General features: G+C 36.7%; 1 protein-coding gene across 2 annotated transcripts in view; it reads right to left on the reverse strand.

The window, feature by feature from the left end:
• LOC117986902 (uncharacterized) overlaps positions 1 to 13,775 on the reverse strand; it is a 55,345-nt gene extending 41,570 nt beyond the window's left edge. The window contains exons 1-2 of one of the 2 annotated variants that reach the window (XR_011237364.1): positions 13,665 to 13,775; positions 4,555 to 4,651 (exon numbers count right to left, since the gene is read on the reverse strand). Coding sequence is in view for 1 of the 2 variants with exons in the window: in XM_069502108.1 (XP_069358209.1) it covers positions 4,555 to 4,639 (85 nt within the window). In the remaining variant the exon portion in view is untranslated. The remainder of the gene's footprint in view (positions 1 to 4,554; positions 4,652 to 13,664) is intronic. The other variant, XM_069502108.1, reaches the window with a different exon arrangement.
• Positions 13,776 to 15,753: the final 1,978 nt, after the last annotated feature.

Genomic DNA, 15,753 nt, shown 5'->3' on the forward strand with positions numbered 1-15,753 from the left:
TTATTCCCGCGACTTCGTCTGAGTAGACTACAAAAGTTTCAAACCCCTAATTCACCCCCTTAGGGGTTGAATTTTCAAAAATCCTTTCTTAGTGGATGCCTACGTTATAATAGCTATCTGCATGCCAAATTTCAGCCCGATCCATCCAGTATTTTGAGCCGTCCGTTGATAGATCAGGCAGTCAGTCAGTCAGTCACCTTTTCCTTTTATATATTTAGATAACACCAAAAAAACCATATTCAAATTCGAAAACAATATCCAATTTTACGGTTTCCAGAATTCTGCAGGAATTCTTCGTTTTCTTGTTTTCCCGAGATGAAAATTATCTTAGTGCCAATTTTGCGTCGTGAATGTAACCAACAGAACAGACTGAGAGACATACTTTCGTATTTAATTTTGATATTATGGAATATTTAATATTAATGATATTTCAGATAATATGGATTATTTATAAGCTTGTCAATAAGTATTTTTTTCCCCGCAAAATTTGCGTTCAATCGTCTTCAGCTGCCTTCCCTTTTCAGATTTTCGTTATGATATTTTACCCTTCGCCCTTGATTATATCTCGGTACTAACCATTGTGACCTGACGCATAACCTTTTGGTCCCTTTCTCCGTATAATCACATTGAACTACATAATTCCCTTATCTCTACACTTTAGACAGGCTGTTTTATCTCATTTTAATCTTGACTTTGACGTTCTTTCGAGATCTTGCATCAAAATCATTCACGAGTTACGAAACCATCTGCTTTGGTTGAAATAATATATTGAATTCGTGTATATGTATATTTTCTTTTATCCAGGTGGATTTTTATTTCCTATTTTACATATCAGTTTTACAAGTATGAGGCAACGTAAAACAAGATGACAATCTGTTAAGTAATTCTACCATTCATTGATATAAGTATATACCTAGGTAGGTACTTACATTTACATAGGGATTATGTAAACGCATTTATATTTAGAAAAGCTGGGTCTCAACTTTACATCAAACAATTTTGCATATCTACTTAAAGTATAGGTAGGTATGTTATAAAAGCCTGGACAAACAAAACTTTGAAACAGCTTTGTTTGAAGCCCGTGCATGGTTTATTTGAAATATTTCATTCATTCACCGCAATTCGAAGAATATTTCGTCTTTGTTTTCATTGTGGTCTCCATTACCAACAGAAGCCTAGAAAATGAGAAACAATTTTGTAGTACAATCACGCCTTGGATTTAAGTTTTCTAAATTATTATTTAATATAAAAGTGTATAAGTATATGTATAAGTATATGCCCAAAGTTTTAAATAAAAAATTTGGTTAAATGAACGAATAGGCCGTGGAGTGTTAGTGCAATTTTTTTTTGCGAAACATATTATCGCGGTTAATTACCTCCACAAGGGCTGGCTCATTTATTGCGCAAAGGATCAGCCTGGCTGTTCAGTTTGGAACAGCAGCCTGTAATCTTGGCACCATTCCACGCGTGCATGATTATATAAGGCCGACTTTAAGCTTTATTGTAACACTAGGTATAGGTAAGTATGCAAAAAAACGAACGAACAAAAAAGTTACAAGCGGTTAAATTTCCAATTTTTGTTTATTTAAAGATGTCCATCGTCTATATATTTTAAACAAAGTAAAAACAAGTTTGCAGTGTGTGGTAAAACCAAACAAAACACAACGTCTCTCTAAAATATTTCAAACCGCAATATCTAGTTGGATATTCATAAAAAATAAAATGTACATCCGTCGCTATAAAAGTAATCTAATTTACAGTGACACGATGGTACCAGAGATGGAACCTCGTCATCGGTATCTCAGGCCGACTTTGATCTTTGAAATAGCGAAGCCTATTTCTATCCTATTTCATTTCTATTCCATCTCAATCTCATTCATATTTCAGAAATTTTCCCATTTCTGGGTTCATAACTGGGTTTAAGATAAGTATGTCCTTAATCGAATCGTTGGGCAATACTGTTAAAGGACTTGGTAGACCTTAAAATTGGATTTTGGGTACTTCAGTACTCCCAACAGATTACTCTTAAAGCGTAATTTGCATAGTCATATATATGCTATAAATAATTTTAAGATGAGTTTTGCTATAATTGCATGTTGGAAACCTTTGAGCTCCGCAGAGACCAAAGTTCTGAACAGTGTATTCTATCGTCACTGGAACGGTGCGAATGGAGATTATTCTTACGTTCCCAATGATCGTACCTACTGCACGTACGAGGCTGACTGGTATTCTTCTGATGGCATGGGTAACTAAGCCATATTATAATATTATAAATGCAAAAGTCTGTCTGTCTGCTAGCTTTTTTTGAAGGGCACAGGCTTGCATTCCGGGGAGGGACATAGGCTACTTTTTATTCCGGAAAATATAAAACCTTCACGGGAGTTTTAAACCCCCATTGCTTTAACTGAGAGCTATCGTTTGGTACAGAGATAGCTTGAATCCCGGAAACGAACATACCTAGGCTTTATATTTCGGAAAAAATCGTGAATATCCTCTAGTAATGGCATAGTGCAATTTGTATGATATAAACTGAAACTGAACCGAAATTTTACTGCGAACCGACCTAACGTAGATACCTAGTACTTAGGTATTACCATCGAAGTATATAATCAGTCAGTGGGTATTACCTACTTATACTTGCTTGAAAATCATCAAAGTTATATTGATTTTTGATATTGAGATAGAAAAGTGGAAAATTACAATTTCCAATGTTTAGTTTAGTTGCCCAAAGAGCTTAACGTAAAAGTATTACGGCTTCCAAATAAAACAGCGTCGGTCGTTGCGCAACGCCAGTTATTTCCTTCAAAATTGTGTGGGCGGAGGGAATGGAATATAAAATGTAAGAAGATTATGTTAGGTACCTACGGTTAAAGCAAATTATTGTGCTTATATTTTTCCAACTACGGGATCGTATAGTGATTGGCAGTTGGTATTTATTTTACTCGTCGGTTCCTCGGTTTTCACGTGGCTGCCATTTACCTACCTACTCATTAGAATCTAGACACACACACGCACGTACGCACGCACACTTGCTCACGACTTCATTCCCGTGGTTTTAGTTTTTCAAAATCCCGTAGGTAGCCGTGTCCCATCTCCTAGGTGCAAGGATGCAATCTATCTCTGTATGAAATGTTCATCAAAGTCGTGTCGTGGAAAAGTAAAAGACGAGATACACATTTGTAATATTAGTACCTATGGATTTAGGTAGGTTGATCAATGTCTAAATGCCTTTATTTAGTTCTAAAGAAGGAATACGCTAAATAAATGATTGCCAAGCTCTTAATATTACATTTAGATCGTGAAAGGTCAATGGAGTTTAAGCCAGCTTCAATTTTCTATTTTTAGACAAAAATTGATTGAATTAATATTCATGGAATATTAAATTAGTTCGGGTAGATGAGCAGGTTGAAAATTTCTCAAACTAAAATACATAGATATACATACATAGGAAGGCATAATATTTACTCGAGACCAAAGTTTACTTAAATTCTACCAGAGAGCGCAAACCAGAGAGAGAAACTTAACCTAAACGAAAAGATAAAAATCATTTTAATTTCCATTTCTGTTTTTATTAAACAGATAAGAGCAAACCAAAGTGGTGTTGGAACAGCAATTCTAATATGCTATAAATTAATATTAATATAATAAAAAAAAAAAAAAAAATATGTAATGTAAGTTTGCTTGTGTAAGTGCTACATTATTCTTGTGTTATACTAGCACAACTAGCTTATATGTACACGAGTTCGTCCGAGTGGACTACACAAATTACAAAAATGATATCGCTCTATGTACTTTACCATTACTATGATAAGAATAAAAAAATAGTAATTTTCTAATATTCTTTCAATTTCTAAAGAAATCAGATCAGACTGATTGAGAAAAATGTAAACAATTATTGTTTTTAATATAAAAACCAACGCTGTGAATTCTTATTCACTTGAAATTTATTAAGCTCTACAGTTTTAATTATTTTGCGGCGCAAATACTAGTTGGAACGTTGCAAAGTGAATAGTCGAGGACCCGGTGACCTACTTTTGCAACGAGATATTATATCAACGCATTTACCGCATGTACCTATATAGGCATATATTTTATTACAATTACAGGCTCTTTTTTTAATTTAAGCAAAATACTTCCATACTTCGATTCTACACTATACATACACTTCACAGTTCACACTCATATTATAAGTATAGAGTAAGTACTATTACGTATTCTGAGGTATAGACACAGAATATATAATAGTACTACGTAGTATAGATTAAACTACGTAGCAGTATTGACTACGTCGTAGATCCCTGTGCTACGCGCTATGAATTTACTGTTAGGTTCCCAACATTGCAAGTATAGTCCGCGACAGGTTGAGATGGCAATCAAGGTATAAGGCGGGGGAAGCCCCGCACACCCACACGTCACTCGCGCCCACCCGCACTGGGTTAGCTCGGGGGCTGTGCGGGTGTGCGGAGCGTTCCCTCCCCGATTGCCATCTCGACCTGTCTGATCGTCTACTGACGTACTTACTACTATTTTTATGAAATTCAAATATAAACTTACCTGTGTTCTGAGCCAACGGTGCCGAGAGTGCGTGTGATAAACAGACGAATAACAAAGCCAAAATCAGCTTTGATCCCATTTTCATAGCTTCCGCCTTCTGCAACAAGGAAATTGTAACATAGTGTACGAACTACGAATAAATAAAATTATTATGCTGTTTGACTAGCTAAAATCTAAACATCTCTTTTTAAAAATTTGTGAAGACGTAGGATATTTGCTTTTATTGAACTCAACTCAACGAATTTTGAAAAAATACAGTATATAGATAACATAAAGTATATATATATATGAATTTGTAATATTTGTTTGTCTGGACTGTACATAGTTTAATTTTATGATGCATGTACCTACTAGTTTGCAGGTTAAAGTGGAAACCACGTACCGGTAAGCGTAAATGTAGGACCACCTCCAGCCACCAGCTTGCTACAGTACGTGACCTAAAGAAGGTGGTGGGAAGCGGGTGGATGAGGAAGGCGAAGAACCATGTTTGGTGGCCTCTTGAAAAGGGCTCTATTCAGTAGTCAGTCAGTAGTAAAAAACCGTCAAGCGCAGCGTGAGAAGACGTTTAGAACTGACGACCTTAACAAGGTGGAAGGGTGTGGGTGGATAGAAAGGCGATGACCGAGTGTGGTGGCATGCTTTGGTCCAACAGTGTACACAAACAGGCATATTAATTAAAATAAAAACATATTAAAGGTTCGGAGATTTGAAATCATGGCAAAAATAGTTTTTATAACAAAATCATTTCACGCACCGTGATCAGGCAATTTTACACAACGTTCGCTTCAGTGATAAAATAAATGGCTCACAGACTGATGGATGAGCCTCAAGATTATATAAATGGTATTTTGAAAAATAATCTTGATTTACTTAATATTTTCGTCGTCTTCTGATAACACGTTTATCAAAAAGTAAATATGTAATTAAATACTCTTCCAAATGCTGGGTAGTACTTTAAAGAGGTTTACAAAAGCGTAAATTAGGTACCTACCTACCACTTTTTCGCTCACTTCATTTCAAATATTTGATTGAATTCTTACGGCGGATTTTTATCATATCTGAACTGATTTTTATGGGATTTTTTATGATTGTTATGCTACGAGATTGATACAAGCTTAAGTACTATCACCGTGTGCCACCCAACCGTAAGATAAGTATAATGCGTAAAAAATGAGTTTTCACACGCCATTTTAACTTTTATGTGTCAGATATCATGTCAAAATTACCATTTTAGTCTCAGAATAAGGACTGTTAGAAGTAGCCCTATTGTGACACTTACTGTTAGAGCGAGATAGCTAAATGCATTTAAGCTCTTGTTAGAAAGTGACAAAATGATTATGTTTTGTCCTTATCACCGTGGCCTTTTTTTTTTGTTTGTCAAAATGTATTTGTACGTGAGTATTTGACAAACAACGTGAAGTGTAGAAGGAATGACATTCCACAAGTAAGAAAATCAGCTTGAGTGAGAGGGACTGAGGGGGCCACGCTAGTTGCAAATCTGGACATATCTGTGATTTTAGTCCTTTTTTAAAGGTGAACCGTACTTTCGACATGACATTTGACCCATAGAATTAAAATGGCGTGTGAAAAGTCACTTTGTATGGACAAGGGTAACAGAACAGTCAATTGACAAGTTACAGTATTTCTATAATACTTAGGTGTAGACTTTATCATTGAACTTCAACTTCCAACTCCTTCATTCTAATGATATCTGTAGCATTAGACTTGAGGAGTTTATTCATTATCTAGGATGTCTATATATAAACCGTAAACAAGACGAACTGTCGGATTCAACAATAACAACCCTTGGACGAATTAAATAACATGAGCTTGACGGTCGAGGGAATAATAGAGATACTCTCGTTGCCTTGCACAGAGTTGAAAAACTCTTACCGTGAAGGTCTGCGATAAAGTTTTCATCAATAAAATTCACGACACTACCTACCTAGTTAAATACTTTTTACTTTTCTTTTATTAGGGTGGTGGTAAAATAGTCTAAGGTTAAAAGCTACTAACTCCGAAGAAAGTACTTAAGAATGGCGGACGTCGCTGGCTGGGTCGCGGTGGTTTGATTCGGCGTTCCCGTGACCCAGTCGCCAGGCGACGCGCAGGAGTGCCGCTGGGTTGTGGGTATTCCGGTCGCCTCTCGCCCGTGGAGTCCTACATACCTTCCCTCCAGTTGGTTGGCTGGCTGCTTAGGCTTCCAGGAGGGGGGGATGTGTAAATGCATTTCCCAGCGTAAAAAAAATTACTTAAGAATTATTACTTGCTACATCGATGACTAACTTGACATTTTAATGAGAGGTATCACAAAAAGGTGCTTAGGTCGAACTATAAATAATATAGCTTCTAGTCAACGCAAAAAAAAATACAGCTGTTTATACTGCATATTTTGAAACTCGCAAATAAATCATAACCTATCATAACATAAGTAAGAACAAGTAAAGGAAAAATCCGAAAATCGGTAATTTGTGGGTAGGTATGTCATGTACAATAAAAATATTTTTTTTGCAATTACAAACTAAAATTCACTCTTAGAGATAAAAAGAAAGTAGAATAATTTAGACAACTAAATTATTATTACCTACACGTATACTTCCAAGATACGGAACACTCGTGCTCGAGTCCGACTCGCACTTGGCCGGTTTTCTTTAAGTTTGTAAAGAAAATCTTGCTTTTACTACTCGACAAAATATTTAGCTTTGGTCTATGGTTCTGAATTATTCAGTCAGTTCTTTGTGAATGTCGCAGTCTTATTTTTATAACGGCGCGAATTTCGAAAATAAACATGATCTGAATTTTGCTTCAAATAAGAGTACTTAAATGTAGGTAACTACTTACCTACATTTTTAATCATGTGATCGCGTCTCTGATTCGTCGGTCGTTCTGAAGTCGGTTTTTTAATATTTTTTTTATTGAAGTGTAGGTACCTATTTAATTATTATATTATTTCGATGCTCTGGCTCTTTAAGAGGTCGTGTCACTTTTGAGCGTAAATCTGGCATGTATTATGGAAGGCCAAACATTGTGATTTAGCAAGTGTTCTAAAGGTAGTTACATATTTGATGCCTAGATTAACGTAAATCTGCCGCGTCAGAACGCATACCTACAGGGCTTTAGAAAAAGAAACATCGTTAATACGTGAGTAGGTCTAAGCTTACTGTACATTATTTTATCTAATCCGGAATCGCAATGTAGAAGCAATGCCAAAAAACTTGGCGTTCATTTACTTAATGTTCCTTTCTTTTATACTTAGGTACTCGTCGGCACACAGGACGTACGGATTTTCAGGCTATGCATAATCTGTTGGGCCAGATAATATACGGCAAAGACTGTAAAACGAGATTAATGTACACGCGTCTATTTCTATTACGCCGGATATCTCCAACCGGCAACAGGAAAGCCTAAGTATACTAAGTAGGTATATAGGCGAGGGGACGCGCCGCACACCCGCACGTCACCCGCACTGGGTTAGCACGGGGGCTGTGCGTGTGTGCGGGGTGTTCCCTCCTTGATTGGCAACTTGACCTGTCGCGTAATGTTGTTATCTCGTTGGTTTCTTTCCTCTCTAACCGGCAACCGGAAGCTTACACTATATGCTGTTATTTAATTGGTTTCCTTTCTATAGGTACTCAATCCACATCTCGAGAATAAGTAAGCCTGGTCATAAAAATTTAAAAAAAGGTTGCCTACAAAAATAAGAAAATTATTCTCAAACATTCGTTCGGCACGGCTCAGTTCGTACACGGCTTGAAATGTAGTAGGTACTCGTAACATTGGAATTGAGGACTACTCAAAGACGCGGAGCTAAAATGATTAAGTCTAAGTACATCTACACTTATAATATTATAAAGAGGAAAACTTGTTTGTTTGTTTGTTTGTTTGTTTGTACTGAATAGGCTCAAAAACTACTGCACCGATTTTAAAAATTCTTTCACCATTCGAAAGCTACATTATCCACGAGTAACATAGGCTATATTTTATTTTGGAAAAAAATAGGGTTCCGTAAGATATTTGGGTTTTTCGGACACAAGGTGTAAAAAATCAACCAGAAAAGTTACTTATTTTGCGTACGCTGCCTAAACTATAAAAGATAGAACCATAAAATGTTCTAATTAATTGTAGATCTTATAAATATCTACAAAAAAGTCCGCGACACACTATACCCATCTATGTCGAGTGAGGCACAGCAACCATTTTTTTATTTAAAAATCTTGGATTTTTTTTGGACTACATTTAAACGCGTTTATTTTACTCATGCTATTAATCCTTATCAAAATAAATGATTTCATCACTAAGAATAGTTTATGGAGATAATATTTGGTCTTTGAATGATTAAAATTGGACGTTTGGTTTTGAAGTTATGGCGAAATTAAAATATTACGATTTCTGCTGCACGGCCCGTTGTATATTATTATATAAAGAGGTAATGTCGTTAAGTTTGTTTGTAGGGGGTAATCTTTAGAACTACTGAACCGATTTTAAAAATTCTTTCACCAGTAGAAAGCTACATTATTCCTGAGTGACATAGGCTATACGGGATCTTTAAAAACCTAAATCTACGCGGGCGAAGCCGCGGGGATCAGCTAGTACATAATAATATTATCAATAACATCAGTTCACAATTGGCAAATCTTTCATGCAGTCACAACTTTTCTTTGAACAAAGTCACAAAGAAAAGAAGTCGTATTTTGAAGATTAAAAAAACCAAATTAAAATTATTTTCAAATATTTAGATTTTTAAAATCAATCTCTTGAACAAAGTTATAAAGAAGTCATATAAAACAAATTAAAAAAATCGGCCAAGTGCGAGTCGGACTCGCGCAAGAAGAGTTCCGTACCATTATCAGGTACCCACGACACAGGACTACCTAAGTGTGGTGTAACTATCACGGTTCATGAGATATAGCCTTGTGACAGACGACGGACAGCGGAGTCTTAGTAATAGGGTCCTGTTTTACCCTTTGGGTATGGAACCCTAAAAATATTATTTTCTAATTTAATCTAAAACCCGATTTTTAAACCTTAAAGGCAACCTGTCGAATCGAATAAGTTAAAGTGGTGATAATAATTCACTTAGCTAACTAAATTCAAGTTCCCATTTAAGAATTTTTTGCTAAAGTAAAGGTCATAGGCAAATCGTTCTACCTACGATAAAATATTATTTGGCTTTTAGTTGACTGCAGGCTAAATAGATAAAATAGACAGCAACTTTCTTATTTCAGTAAAAGAAGCTAGATAAAACATTGGAAATCTAAACTTTCTCAATACTTAGTAAAGTTAGCGCAGGCGGAAAGATACTAGGTATGCGCTCATCTTTTTAGATATTAGATAAGTAGTTATTTATTCTTTTATAGTACCTATGTGGGTGTTACAAGCGATGTAAATTTGTTAAAATGTCTATGTTACAAGCGAAGTCTGCAGAGAAATAATGTACCTACTTCACGTGTTGCTCAACCAGCTTTCCAATTTTGAAATCCTAATGGTATCTTAGAAACGTAACGATTAAATGGAATTTTGTATTTAATTTACTTTCAAAGTTTATCTAGATAAGTGTCCTCTCTGAATTCCCGCGAGAATTAAAGGCTAACATCAATTAATTATTATTAAAGAAAATTAAGAAGCTTCACTTCACTTCAGTAAATTCTAATTTATTTATTTTTGTTACATAACTTTAATTTGACTGAATTTAGTTCTATTGACTTCTGTTAATTCAGAGGCGGATTTCCCACTAGGCCGACTAGGCCCCGGCCTAGGGCGGCCAGATATACCTATTGGGGGCGGCTAATCTTGTCAAAAATATGCTGGTGCGAACATGAAACGATAAATCACAGTACCTACACACTTCCACTATGCACGGGTAGACTTAAATAAATATAATATAATACCTACTAGGCGACTTACCCTAGCCACACGAGTAGGTACCTACCTAGATATTCTATTTATTTATTTTTATTTTTCATGTACCAATATAGTCGTTACAAAGTAATAATAAAACTCATGTGCCCTAGCATCACACGGGTGGGCTTACCTATTGAAATAACATGTGTGTGTAAAACAAGTAAAGTTATTTACCTACATACAACAGCGATTTGCGCAAGTCATGTACTAAGTAAATTAGGTTGTTCCCGCGACTTCGTCCGCGTGGACTACATAAATTTCAAATCCTATTTTACTCCCTTAGCGGATGCCTACGTTGAAATATCTGTATGCCAAAATTTCAGCCCGATCCATGCTATGGTTTGACTGTGCGTTGCAGTCAGTCAGTAAGTCTGTCAGTCAATCAGTCAGTCAGTCAAGCGGATTTCTTGACAGCCACGACAGACGGACAGACAACGAAGTGATCCTATAAGCGTTCCTCTTATCCTTTTGAGGTACGGAATGTTCTGTAATTCAGTTAGGTTTTCTGTTCTCTTTTCATTATGAGTAAAATCTTTTTCTTTTTCCGATCCTTCCGGACTGATACCCGTGGTCAGAAAAACATATCAGAAAACTGGGTCCTCATTTAGTGATGCGGCCCTGGGGGCTTGGACCATCGACGGGCTTAATCCGCCGCTGTAAACCTAAACCATTTACTTTGTACACTACACTGAACCCTTTTCAGACCCTCAATTTGCCCTCTGTCTAAAGTTATTCAGCCAGATCAAATAGGTATAAATTTTAAGGCCCCGGTACACAGTGACTAACTAACCTGACCGTTATTTTTTATCTCAGAAATCCATATCCATCCATACTAATATTATAAATTCGAAAGTGTGTCTGTCTCTGTCTGTCTGCTAGCCTTTCACGGCCCATCCATTCAACCTACATTATTTTGACGAAATTTGGTACAGATATAGTACATAGTGTTATCTTCTAAAATGGTACGGAAGCCATCGTGTAGCGAGTCTGACTCGCACTTGATCGGTTTTATTTTATATTTATTGTTATCAGGAAGTTGCTTATTTGCCTAATACTTAATTATTATTAAAAATGAGTACCTAATACCTATTAACGATAAAATAATTGGATTAAAAATCTATTTCATTCACAATAATTAATACCAATGGCTACCATTATATAATATGATAATAATATTATAATATTTTATTTATATACAAGTCGAAAGGCACATAACTTAATTCTTGAAATCTAAGTTACATATTCGTGTTATGTAACCATTTGTGCAGGTACCTAATAGGTACTAATTACGTTAAGTAATTAATTTTATGTTAGTCAACTATAATTATGTTTAACGTAATTAATAAAGTTAATTAGTAACGTATACAATACATTACCTACCTAATAAGGTGGATAAAGCGTCAAATGTTTACCTACTAGATGATGCCCGCGACTTTGTCCGCGTGGATTTAGGTTTTAAAAATCCCTAGGGAACTCTTTCATTTTCCGGGATAAAAAAGTAGCCTATGTCACTCACCAGGTCTTTAACTATATCCATGCCAAAAATCACGTTAATCCGTTGCTCCGTTGCAAAGTGATTGAAAGACAAACCAACAAACCAAGAAACCAACAAACAAACACACTTTCGCATATTTTATAATAAGGGTACTGATACGAATCTAGATGGTAAACATAGGTACCTACTTTATACTTAGTTAAGTACTTTTTAAGTGCAATGCTCTTGAGTGAGTTAGCTACATGTACATGTACCTACAATGTAGATGTATGTCTAGAATGTGTAACCTAGGCCTGACCCAACTGTCCACACTGTAGGTAACATGGGGTAGGTAGGAAGTATAGAATGCTCGCCGCAGGACGTACAAAGTCTAGATCCCAACATAATAGCTTACAGATAAGTCTGACCTCCTTGCACACGAAGGTAACGTGAAGTTAAAAATTAAAATCGGTCAAGCGCAAGTCGGACTCGCACACGCAGAGTTCCGTACTTCTATACTGTAGCAAATTATCGTTTTAATAATAATAATCTTAGTAAGATTTAGATAGTTAATAAGTTATAATAATCTTCCAATTATTTTTTCGTGTTGAATATTTATGGCATAGGTAGGTAAGTATTATAAAGGTATTGCCTATTTAATTCCTCTTGCCTATTTATTTTAGTTGTTTATTGTATAGTACAAATAGGAAAACGGGAAAACAATACACAGTACTAAAGTAATTAGTAGCTGATGGCAGTCTTACTGCTAAAACCTATTTATCTCTTACATAAAACCTTTGATGAAAGAATTTAGCCAACCAGAGGACGGAATGGTAAAAATTAAATTGAATATACACATAGGTACAATAACAGCAGTCACACTACTAAAGTTAATGTCTATCTCATACATACAACCTTTGATGAACCAGAGAACCTTTGATTAAAGGATTTAGTAACTAACCAGACGGGGGATGGGACAAGAACCAACAAAACCGGCCAACTGCGAGTCAGACTCGCGCACTGAGGGTTCCGTATTACAATCGTATTTTATCGACATTTTGCATGACAAATCAAAAACTATTATACCTAAAAATAAATAAAAATCTGTTTTAGGATGTACAAGTAAAGCCCTTTCATATGATACCCCACTTGATATAGTTATCTTACTTCGAAAATTGAAAATACTAATTATAGTTTATGACCACAATTTAATTTTTTTGTTGTGATGTGACCACAAATTCACGGTTTTCAGATTTGTCCCCTAAAGCCTGCTATAAGACCCACCTACCTGCCAAATTTCATGATTCTAGGTCAACGGGAAGTACCCTGTAGGTTTCTTGACAGACAGACAGACAGACAGACAGACAGACAGACAGACAGACAGACAGACAGACAGACAGACAGACAACAAAGTGATCCTATAAGGGTTCCGTTTTTCCTTTTGAGGTACGGAACCCTAAAAAATACTACCTACTGAATATAAAATACATATGCGGTACAATAATACACACTTTACTACCTACGATATAAAATTCCGTTATGAAATTATAATTGCCTGTCGCGAAAACGGCTGCTAACTTAATTTAACTCCAAGTATTCAATTCTGCGTGTTAACGCAGATGTCCAAATACCTACGATCGAAACAGCGTTGGAAATAAGATTGAATATTTTTAGCGTTAATCTGCAGCTGGTTATTAAATTCGTTAATAAAAATATCTTAATTGTATCAACTTACCTTTTCCCGCGTTTCACTAGGCTGAAAGTTCTGGTTTGATCGGGAACGTCCACAGTGCGACGCAGCGTACCGCGTTCTCCCACCCCCCTTTCCTTTTCGTGCGATGTGGAAATTGGAAAACTCCGGGAGCGCATGCGTCCACCCTATGACGTCAATGGTTTCGTTCACTAATACAGGTGTCTGTATTCACAAAAATACCGCAGAGCTCATCGCGTGGTCTCCATTTCTAAGCAAACAATACAAATCTCACTACAAGGATACTTTTACACATACCTAACCAAATTTTTCTTTGAAATAGATTTTATCTTGTTCTATATGAAAATCTGCTGCCATCACCACATAGACGTAGGTACATACTTAGATGAAGTTCGATATTAATAGACTTTCTTGAGCCATGATAGCCTATTGTGAAGACGTCCGCCTCATATTCGGCAGGTCGGAGGTTCGATCTCGGGCACGCACCTTTAACTTTTCAGAGTTATGTCAGAGTGAAACAATTTAATAGCTTTAACGGTAAAGGAAAACATCATGAGGAAACCTGCATGCCTGGAAGTTCTCCATAATCTTCTCAAAGGTGTGTGAAGTCTGCCAACCTGCACTTGGCCAGTGTGACGGACTTTGGCCTACCCTTCTCATTTCGAGAGCAGACCTGTGCTCAGTAGTATCCCGTTTGATCATGATGATTTAAGGGTATTAGGGGACTTAAGGTACCTAGTCTACCTATCCAGCTCAGTATAGGTACCTACTAGGTTAGTATCTAGATAATATACTTCAACATGAATGGAGGTAGTAATCATCAGTCCAATCTTTACCCTTGGGGCATGTGGGGCAGGAGCCCAGGCCTCCCTAAAAGTGAATGGTACATGTATTTTTTATCCAATCTGTGGCAGTCTAAGGGTGCGTTTCCACACAAGCGGGGCGGAGACATGTTTTCGTCCAATCTGTTTATTGTTAGACTAGGTTATGCTCGTAGCTTCGTCCGCGTGGACTACGCAAATTTGAAACCCCCGTTTTACCCCGTTAGGAGTTGAATTTTCAAAAATCCTTTCTTAGCGGACGTCTACGTCGTAATCGCTATCTGCATGCCAAATTTCAGCACGATCCAGTAGTTCGAGCTGTGCTAGATCAATCAGTCAGTCAGTCACCTTTTCCTTTTATATATTTAGATGGCGTGATAATTTTGTCACGTGATATTTCATTAATCTGATCGGTCGAAAACACGATTCCGCTCCGTTCACCTCCGCATGAGCGGAAACGTGCCCTAAGAATGGGGCGGAGGAGGCGGTCCGGCACGGGTCTTAGTTTTAGGCCCTCTAAACATTGGGAAATCCTTCAGTGAAATCACAATCGGAATTGGGGGCCCCGTAAAAACTGAAGAGAAAAGTTATCGGATCGTTTCTACAGAATTAAAGAAAATAAAGAAAAAAGGGCTTGCTCGCTTTTGTTTACCTATGTATGTTCCATTATGTAATGACTAATTCTGTTCGTTTGCGAATCAACTTATCGCCGGCTCACTACAGAGCACGGGTCTTCTCTCAGTATAGGGGTTTGTCACAACAGTTACAATTACAATTGTCCACTACGCCGTCTATGTGTGGATTGGTAGACTTCACACACCTCTGAGAACATTATGGAGAAACTCTCAGGTGTGCAGGTTGCCTCACGATGTTTTCCTTAACCGTTAAAGCAACTGATACTTAATTACTTGAAACACACCTCAATGAAAAAGTACGAAAATATGCAATAACGCTATAAAATAGCATTTTATGCATGCGCAAATATTATGTAAATGTATATAAGTATTCCGATGTCTACTTATAACTCATAAGCATCTAACTACACACACACAACGTGGTAGACTATGGTCAAACATAGGCTCTCTTCATTCATTCACTTCTAATTTTGTTGAGAGGAGACCCGTGCTCTGTAGTGAGCCGGCGAGGGTTGATCATGATGGTGATGATGATATAAAAGTCCCGCAAATTGCTAATGCGCGTGGCCGCCATTTTCATTTTAGTGACGTCAGCACTAGACTGAAGTATCGAGCTGATGCTGATGGTATATTATGGCAGCCAAAATGCATACATAC

This window comes from Maniola hyperantus, chromosome 12 (genome assembly GCF_902806685.2).
Source record: "Maniola hyperantus chromosome 12, iAphHyp1.2, whole genome shotgun sequence".
Taxonomy (NCBI): Eukaryota; Metazoa; Arthropoda; class Insecta; order Lepidoptera; family Nymphalidae; genus Maniola; species Maniola hyperantus.